The sequence below is a fragment of the Mesoplodon mirus genome, assembly GCF_964341445.2.
Source record: "Mesoplodon mirus genome assembly, chromosome: 2".
NCBI lineage: Eukaryota > Metazoa > Chordata > Mammalia > Artiodactyla > Ziphiidae > Mesoplodon > Mesoplodon mirus.
This window is the reverse complement of record NC_138977.1, coordinates 888908-898772: the sequence shown is the minus strand read 5'-3', so window position 1 is coordinate 898772 and position 9865 is coordinate 888908. Positions and strand designations below refer to the sequence as shown.

The following is a 9865-nucleotide window of genomic DNA, read 5'->3' as shown; positions in this document are numbered from 1 at the left end:
ACCAAAACAACGACAACAGCAAACCAAAAAGGTACAGGTCAATTCTTTATCATGTTTGCATTTTGTTGGGCAATATGGTCTAACAGGCACAGAGCATGAACTGTCTGGTCAGACAGACATGGGTCAAGTCCTGCTACCAGTACTTACTACTTGTATGCCTTGAGTACTTTACCTAACCTCTCTGAGACTCTGTTTCATCATCTGTAAAACTTAAAGCAGATAAATGATTATCAGAACTTGGAATCCGAGACCTGTTTCAATGAAGGCTAGTTCACCCATTCATTCTACGATTTTTTATCAAATGCCTACTATGGTCTGTCTTATTCACCAATGTATCCCCAGCTTCTAGCACACTGCCTGTCACATAGGAGGCCCTCAAGAACTATTTGTGGAATGAATGTTTAGTCTCTGGTGTTATGGAGTATAAATTCCAGTGATTTCCTTCCACCTTCCTGTTGATGGTGGCAAGAATGCCTGTCAGAGTAGAAAAGCAGTGAGACTTATGAGGGAACTTTCACGTTAATGTTGTACAAGTTACTATAATATGCTAGAAGAAACAAAACATTAACAAACTTCTGGGAATTAAATAATGGTTCTATTGCTAGTTGATGTAATGTCAGTGCTTGGAAATGAAGATAATATAATGTTACCTCAAAAGAAAAAGAATTTTTTAGTTGTCTTAACGTTGTCTGTCTTTTTAAATCAGCAAGAACCTGGTATCATTAAAATAAAACCCTGCCCAGATGATTAAAATAAACTTTTCCTCAGTTACATTTTGAAGGGAAATATTATTGCACCTTCTTTTAACTGACACATGCATACACATATATTTGCTTTCTCAGTCAGAGTATGTATTCTTCTAAGAAAAAATAAAACTAAGCTAATCATAATGTATAGTATTTACCCAGTACTAATGAATGAGATAAATTTGGAAAAATCCAATCAACTATTTTACTTAATTTAAACTCAACACTTTGCTTCTATAAATCTGAGTTAAAAGGATTTGGGAATGCAACTTATGTTACCCAGAGAAGAAAGAAATTTAGTGTGTTTCATACCATTATCAAGAGACTGCTTCAAAGTATTGTTTAAAACATATTCTCCTGATCCAAACCTGGATAGCCTGCTATCTTTTTAAGAAAATCACTTTAAAAAATTAACTACAGATGTTTCGCTTTGCATACCAAAAAAACCCAGGAAAATGCTATAAAGAGCACACTTGCTGGGATTTTTGTTTTGGCTTTGGTTTTGCTATTGATTCTTGTAAGAGTTGTTAATCCTGATTGCAAAAAACAGTGAAAAGACGACAGAGATGTATTTGTTAGCTTATAGGAAATTATGAAAGGAAATGGTGTCTGAGCTTCTATTTGAAATAGATATATGGAGGCTTCACTAATGTTAAAATAACATTGTTTTTATAAATATTAGTAATATAATATAAAATATAATATAAAAATAAAGTGTTAAATATGTATCCAATCACCATAATAATGATTTTGATTTAGGAATCTGTAATCTACTAATTATTTTAATAATGTTTAGAATTATTTAAACATTTTAACATATTAGTAAAGAACAAAATATGGAAAGTGGTCAGAGCAAAAAAAGAAGACTACATTTTCTTTTTCATGTTAGTCTATCATAGCATAAGGCATGAATATTATTGATAATTTTGTTATTCTAATTAATGTCTGAAAGATAATATGAACACATGGTAATATTATTCTTGAGTTTAATGGCCTTTTTAAAAACTGAATTACAGGATTACCTCAAAACAACACTTATGGTAAACCTCTAGTGAGTTCACAATGTTAGTGGGTGCCTTGTAAGTAGGTCGAATTTTTTTGTGCTTGGATTAAAAATATTTTTTTCCTCACACATTCTTTGGGAGCCTGTGTAGCATCCACATTAATTTACAGGAAATGTGATGCACAGCTCTTTTAGGAATGTCCCAATTTCCCATCATATTGTCCGATTAAATGAATTAAGGAACTTCAGTGTTGTTACTAAACTCGGCCAACAGGGAACAGTTGTATGACAAGTAAATAAGTCTTGCTGGGAACATGTTGCTTAAGGGATAAAATGGTTCAGCCAACAAGTGAACCAAAAAATTAAATGTTAACTAAGGAAGGTAATCACTTGGAAAGGCATAGCTAACAGAGGATTCAGGTATATATAGGATTGAAGATCTTTCAGTTAAGTCTATAGCAAAGGATGGTTTCTTGGAACTTCCAAAAATTTAAAACCATGAAACATCTACTGCTGCTACTATTGTGTGTTTTTATAGTTAAGGCCCAAGTTATTGATGACTACGATGAGGTGACTTTTAAATATTATTGTATTCTTACTAATATTATTAATATAAAATATAGCCAAAACATAATCATATGTGAATATTTATTATAATGATATTAACATTGATTTTAATTATGAAATTGAATTGTTAATCTCTAAGACCTATTTTATTTAAAGAATGTTGCATAGTATTTCTTATATAAAAACAAAATAATAATTTCTCATTTTCTGGTTTATCACCTTTATTTTCCCAGGAAGAAGATGTCAGAGCTAATGTAAAATGTGTTTTTCCAGTTGTTGCTATCCTGAGTACTATCATTTTCATTGAGTTCTAACAATATGTTATTACAATTTGAGAACAGATATCTGAAAATTTCCCAGACTATAAAATAATAAAAGAGCAGCATTTTAAAAGAAAAAAGCTGTAGTAGCTAGATGGCTCTTTGGTGAAGGAGGGTAATATAAAGCTCCTGATATTACAGGCTATTTATGAATGAAAATTGTAAACTAAATCTAAAAGCAGAATAGATCAAGTGTGGTAATAGAAGATTAAAAATTATTTTTTTCAAATGAGAAATTTATTTATTGTTATTATTAGTGGTTATCAAATATATCACTCCATTTAATTTATTCATTCATAGAACAGTTTTTTCCTCAAGTACTATCTTTGCTGATTTACTCCTACTGGTTTGAAGATGTCAAAAATACAAAAATGCATTTAGAGAAATGAATATTTAAATAATTAAAATTTTATTATCAGATAACTCCGGATCAAATTTCTTGTATATAGCATAGTATCACCATACTAGGAATAAAAGTACACAGTAATACATAAATGAAGTGATTCATTTTGGATCACTTGTTGAATTTGAAGGGAACCTAAGTGTTTTAATTATCAAACTATACATATAAAAAGATAGTTATTTGGTTAATTGAATTAGATAAGAAAAATGTAAAGAATGTGTAAGAGTAAACTTTTATAAAGTACTTGGCTAAGCACTTTTAAATTCCTGCTCACCAACTAATCTACACAGAGACAGTTTACTAGTTTAGCCTTCCAATTGGATTTTCTAGTTTTATTTATTTCAATAAGTGGTCTTCAAAAACTTCATATAATTTCTTTTAAGATGTTGAACATTTTTCATTTACTTTTCTCTAGTAAAGCTAAATCACCAACACTACCTCTTTAATTATATTCTAAAATAAAAAGGAAATATTTTTCTTCTGTTATAATTTGACTTGTAGTAAACAGATGAATCACATTTCATAAAATTTCTGTCTGGCTGGGACCATGTCTTTGACACAAAATATGTATATTTCCTACAAATCTTCATACATTATTATTTTTCTTGCAGTCACACATAACATATACTATAGTTTAATTTCAGCAGTTAAGCAGGGGAATCTTGATCCAACTTGCCTGGGTTTAAAGCCTAGCACTCTACCACTTAATGTTAAATATTATTCTAACTTACTGAATAAATGACAGTGAAATTCCAAACAGTCATTCGATGACTTCTAGGCCCACAAAATAGCTAGAGAGCCTAGTCTCTGCAGCAAATCTAGTCATTTGTTAATTTGTAATTAATTGCCAAAAGGTGTAAATACTGACAAAGGTCATATGATGATAATATAGGTAATCTAAGCCAGCACTTTTGTATTGCATTGCATATTTTCCACTTCACTATCTTTTAATGTAATATTTTTTCAATTAGCAAATAATTTTAATTGCAATGCACATACCTTGAGAATTTTAAATATGAGAAAATCATGGTATTTGATAAAGGAAATCAATTAGAAAAGTTCATGAGAATGATTTGACAATTTTGTTGATAGAAGATAAGGTTGAAGTTAGTAGTGGAAAAGCCACTTACACTGTAGTATCTGTTATGTGTGATTGCAATAAAAAAATAATAATAACTCAATATGTGCCAGGTATTCTTCTAAGGGTGTCATATGCAATAAGTCATTTAATCCTAACAGTCATCTTATATGGCAGATACTTATCATTCCTATTTTACAGATGTAGTAACTTGCCGAAGATCTTTATAGCTAGTAAGTGGTGGTAGTCAAGACTTGAAACCAAGCAGTCTGTCTTCAGAATACCTTATTCTTCTTCAAACATGTTAGAGCCAATAGTTGTCTTATTACAAATAAATCCTAAGTAAATTTTGCTTTTAATAAATCTGTATTACCTCTTAAATATTATTATATAGGAGTTAGCCAAATTAATCGTCAATTCATAAAAATTGAAAGTAAAAAAATAATTAACAATAATTACAGGAATTTAGTAATCCAGTGCCTTGAGAACATTTATTCCTCCTGACGGTATAGATTTCTTACTATTTTGTGTGTTCCAAAGTATAGGTTTCAGGAATCTGAGGCCATTACCTTTCATTATCTGATGCAACATTTTTTAAAGTCTCTTTTTAAAAACTACCCCAGGCGCGATAACTTTTTGCACTGTTTTTCTTTCTACTGTTACTGAAGAGACCTAAGGAACCTATTGACTTACGAACAACAACTAGCTAGTTGATGGACCTTAAGCAAATCCTCAGTCATTTGATAACCTAAGTTATAGGATGAGGGTGTTGGAATAGCTACATCTAAACTATCCTATAACACTCTACATTTTATTTCTGCCTGGTTCCCTGAAGTTTCGTTTGGATGCCCGTGGTCATCGACCCTATGACAAGAAGAGGGAAGAGGCTCCCAGCCTGAGACCTGTCGCCCCTCCCATCAGCGGAGGTGGCTATCAGCCTCGTCCAGCCAAAGCACCTATCGGCCAGAAGAAAGTGGAGAGAAAACCCCCTGATGCTGACGGCTGCCTGCACGCTGACCCAGACCTGGTGGGTGGGCCTCCCATGCGAAGAAGGCCTGTATTCATCATGTCTTCCTGATGTTGTGTTGACCCACATTACCATCATTTTTATTTTGTTTGTTTCTTTTGGATGTAAATACAAAACATAAACTTATTGGGCCCTGGGCTAAGGGTGCTTTTCTAATTTTCTTTGGTCTGGGTCCAAGATTACAAATTAGGACACATGAAACATCATGAAACATCATCTCCTTTGTACTTTGCCCACTTTGTCTGTTCAGATGGTAACATTTTCATAGCCTAATTACCTTTGTTCTGTGGTAAAGATTATTTTTAATCTTCAGAGGAATATAATGATGAGTCTAGAATTTCTGGTCTCACATAAAGAAAATCAAATTGCAAGTTTTTATATTGGCGAATGATATCACTGAATTTTCACTATGTGCTATTTTCACAAATATCCATAACCCCAGTCCTTCATCTAATGTTGGCTATTTTCTTTGTTTGCAGGGCGTGTTGTGTCCTACAGGATGTCAGTTGCAAGATACTTTGGTAAAAGAGGAAAGGCCAATCAGAAAGAATGTAGAAGAGTTAATTACTAATATAAAGTCTGTTTCCCAGACCTCTTCTTCCACCTTTCAGTATATAACTCTGCTAAGAAACCTGTGGAAAGAGAGGCAGAAGCAAGTAAAAGGTAGATGTCCTTGTGTTTCCTGTTTGATTCTATTATAAAATTGAAACTGTCAGAGTGCCATGGGAATGCACAACTCTGAGAAGATTCATGTTTCTAGATGAGTCCGAGTAGTTCAGTATGAGCCTGATTACCCCAAGTTCCTCACTTAGGCATCTTCACCTGCCACTTGTCTGACAAGCACTATGCAACTCTTATTCCCAGTCTGGCATCAGCAAGGATGATTCTCTATGAACATTTTCACTGTGAGTCCTTATTTTTAGTCTATAAAAAAATTTGTGACTCTGAAGACAGTATATTCACAGAGTAAAAATTTAGCATTTATAGATTTAACATTTGAGGTTTTGAATATAACTGTGTCCAGGATATACTCAACTGAATTGAAGATAATGATCTTACCCTTTGAATCCTGAGATCTGAACTTTGAGTGCTATTGGCTTGGTGGTTAGGAATCAGCTAGTAAGCCAGCATGGCATAGGTGTTTCAGGGAGTAGCAAACCCAAGTTTGGACATTTTTCAAAGGAATCATGGCATTTCTCTTGTGTATTTCAAGGCTCTGCTGTACTTAAGTAAGATGAATAAATAAATCAAGTGTATCTACTCCATAAGATGTTGCACTTCTGAGATGGAAAACCTAAGTCCTACTTTCTCCTCTTTTCCTCACCAAAGTAATAAACAACTTATTGTATTTATTATTAGGCATAATTTTTAGCTTAATCTAAGGTAAGTTACTATTATAGTAGCTAGATTATATGTTAATTTGTGTATGCCATGGGGCAAATAATTTCCCCTAAGTACAATTACATATCATGACTGCCCGATGTTCATTCTGGGTCTATTAGTTTATTCTCAGAAAATCAGAATCACAATTGTGTGGTTGAATATGTTTAGTTTTTTTATCGAGAGAAAATGCTAACCATTCCTACATAATTTCATTTTTACAGCTAATGAAAATGTAATAAATGAGTACTCCTCACAGCTGGAAAAGCACCAGTTATATATAGATGAGACTGTGAACAGTAATATCCCAACTAAACTTCGTGTGCTCCGTTCAATTCTGGAAAATTTGAGAAGCAAAATACAAAAATTAGAATCGGATGTCTCAACTCAGATGGAATACTGCCGCAGCCCGTGTACTGTCACTTGCAATATTCCTGTGGTGTCTGGCAGAGGTAACTAGTTAAGACACATATTTCTAGTAGGTTCCAGAAGAACTCACACTCTCTAAAAATAAGAGAACTAAAAGAAGTCCAGTGGATTTCCCCAACAGATCCTAATGACATCTTAGCACATCATGAAGATATCCCTAGCATGCCTAATGCACTTGCCAGTTTTTGATGAGTAGGAAGCAGTGTAATGATGGTGGTAGCTCCATGGGTGTAATGTACATGCTTGCTTGAAAAGATGGTGGAATCATGGATAGATGTAAGGATTTCTCCATCACGTGGGTTCTGGAAGTTTATGGATATCACAGGACACAAAAGGTAGAGAAGAGCTTTTTCACCCCCTTGGCAGATAGAATTCCTTGAAACTGAGTTTGATTTTTAGTAAAAGGAAGATTCAGTTTCTACAACATATTCTCAAATGTCTAAAATAAAATGTTCCTTAGTATCTATGTAATCAGTTATCTTACAAAATTAGTGACTAAAAACAAGGTAATGATGTTGTAGTCCCTAAATATAATGTTATCTTATGGTTGCAGAATGTGAGGAAATTATCAGGAATGGAGGTGAAACATCTGAAATGTATCTCATTCAGCCTGACAGTTCTATCAAACCATATAGAGTATACTGTGATATGAAAACAGAAAGAGGAGGTAAGTGTTGGATAGCTTTTGACATATTATGCTGAAATTATTTTGACACCATAAAATGTCAGGAAGTAAAACCTAGCTTTAACGTAGCTAACAATGAGCCATTTGATTTGGAATTCAATCTGATGTTTTAGAATATCTCTGATTCACAATTTAGGGTAAGATAAGGCACTTGCAGCTTCCAAAGATTTTGTGAGTTTTCCTCTCACATTTATTTCCTTATTATATCTATTTTGGAGCACTAAATATCAATGGGCATGAATTAAATGGACAAGGAATTCAGACATTGCCCTCAAAGCGACATTATTTGTTAGTGGTAATGTGTGTTATTTTGTTTCTTTCAACCAAAGGATGGACAGTAATTCAGAACCGTCAAGATGGTAGTGTTGACTTTGGCAGGAAATGGGATCCATATAAGGAAGGATTTGGAAATATTGCAACCAATGCAGATGGGAAAAAATACTGTGGTGTACCAGGTAAAAGCTGGGAGTACAAAATAAAATCATTCTTTTTTATATGTTTTCTTTTTTTTTTTCAATTTAAAAAACATAGTGTTGGTAGTATGTTTTTAGGAGTTTTAGGAGGTTAAGAAGAATTTACAAAAAGAGTAGAAAAGCTAATGATGAGGGAAAAAAGCCAGTTTTTTTAAAGGTTTTATTTTTGGTGAGATGTTATTTTATTTTTGCTTTAGGTGAGTATTGGCTTGGAAATGACAAAATTAGCCAGCTTACCAGGTTGGGACCCACAAAGCTTTTTATTGAAATGGAGGACTGGAAAGGAGACAAGGTGACAGCACTCTATGAAGGATTCACTGTACAGAATGAGGCCAACAAATATCAGCTCTCAGTGAGCAAATACAAGGGCACAGCTGGCAATGCCCTCGTAGAAGGAGCTTCTCAACTGGTGGGAGAAAACCGGACTATGACCATCCACAACAGCATGTTCTTCAGCACATACGACAGAGACAACGACGGCTGGTACGTGCTGCTTCTTCCCTCCTGCTTTTAGCACCGCTGCTAACATTGCTGCTTGGAGTCATTAATGATCGCTAATGTGATTAGTGACTCTCATTTCTTGGGTACTTCCTGTGTGCCAGCCACTGTACTAAGCTCTTTCTGGGTCACTCTAAAGCACTCCAGCTATAAGGTTGCCATTACTATCCTCATTTTACAAATGAAGATTAGAGAGATAAAGTAATTTACACAAAATCACTAACCATAAAGGATACAACTGGAATTTGAGCACAGTTACAAAGTAGTGCATACTTAGATAGATTTCCCTATCTCTAAATTGGACTGTGTATATCAAAACCTCCATTTTATTTTCCAGGGACCTGTAACACTAAGGGATCTGAAAGCTATCATTTCAGGATAAAGTAACAAACATAGATTAATCTGCCACATAGGCCCAGTTCTCTCCCTTTCTTTCTATAGGGCAGAGAAGACCTTTGTTGTGTAATTGTGACTTTACATATAGAACCAGAGGGAGGGAATATTGCACCCAGCACTTCTCTGTGTGTATTTTGCAAAGAATTAACTTGAGAGCACTGCAGTTCTAATAACCCTGAATAAATTTCCTTTCAGGAAAACTACAGATCCCAGAAAGCAGTGTTCTAAAGAGGATGGTGGTGGATGGTGGTATAATAGATGTCATGCGGCCAATCCAAATGGCAGATACTACTGGGGTGGCCCTTATACCTGGGACATGGCAAAGCACGGCACAGACGATGGAGTGGTGTGGATGAACTGGCAGGGGTCCTGGTACTCGATGAAGAAGATGTCCATGAAGATCAGGCCCTACTTCCCAGAGCAATAGTCCTCCACACATAGATTATTATTCTTCCCTATGAGACAACATTTTTACATATCATATCATCAGAATTTTTTTTCATACCTTATATCCCTCTAAAACTATCAAAATGTAGTAAGTGTGACTTTTTGGAAACAGTATTTAGGCAAATGACATTTAAAACAGCACATGATTTTCTTTCATATTCATCATTTCTATTGCATACCAAGATGTAACTAAAAGGATGACTGTGGATAGTCGGTGTTCATAATTTCAGTGGATTATGAAAAGTTTCAAATTAGTAGGAGAACTTTTCTATCCTTGTGGGAAAACTGTGAGGTGAGCTAAAAACCTGTGTTTAAAAGTCCACTTTTAAACCTCTCTTTATTTATGTAAGATCTGTCACAGAAAACTCAAAAAGATTTATTCATTAAACTGGTTTCTGTTACAATAAACTAAT

At 34.1% G+C, this 9865-nt stretch overlaps 1 protein-coding gene across 1 annotated transcript; it reads left to right on the top strand.

Moving 5' to 3' along the window:
• Positions 1 to 2196: 2196 nt before the first annotated feature.
• FGB (fibrinogen beta chain) lies at positions 2197 to 9860 on the top strand. The gene is made up of 8 exons (XM_082629293.1): positions 2197 to 2319; positions 4953 to 5144; positions 5624 to 5807; positions 6749 to 6976; positions 7507 to 7620; positions 7968 to 8093; positions 8309 to 8594; positions 9201 to 9860. Exons 1-8 carry the CDS (start codon positions 2215 to 2217, stop codon positions 9430 to 9432), a joined length of 1467 nt encoding a protein of 488 aa, XP_082485419.1. The 5' UTR covers positions 2197 to 2214; the 3' UTR covers positions 9433 to 9860.
• Positions 9861 to 9865: the final 5 nt, after the last annotated feature.

Coding starts and splice junctions, on each gene's coding strand:
- FGB (XM_082629293.1), top strand. CDS start 2,215: ATGGTTTCTTGGAACTTCCAAAAATTTAAAACCATGAAACATCTACTG. Junction 7,621..7,967: donor TATGAAAACAGAAAGAGGAG/GTAAGTGTTGGA, acceptor TTTCAACCAAAG/GATGGACAGTAATTCAGAAC. Junction 8,595..9,200: donor GACAGAGACAACGACGGCTG/GTACGTGCTGCT, acceptor ATTTCCTTTCAG/GAAAACTACAGATCCCAGAA.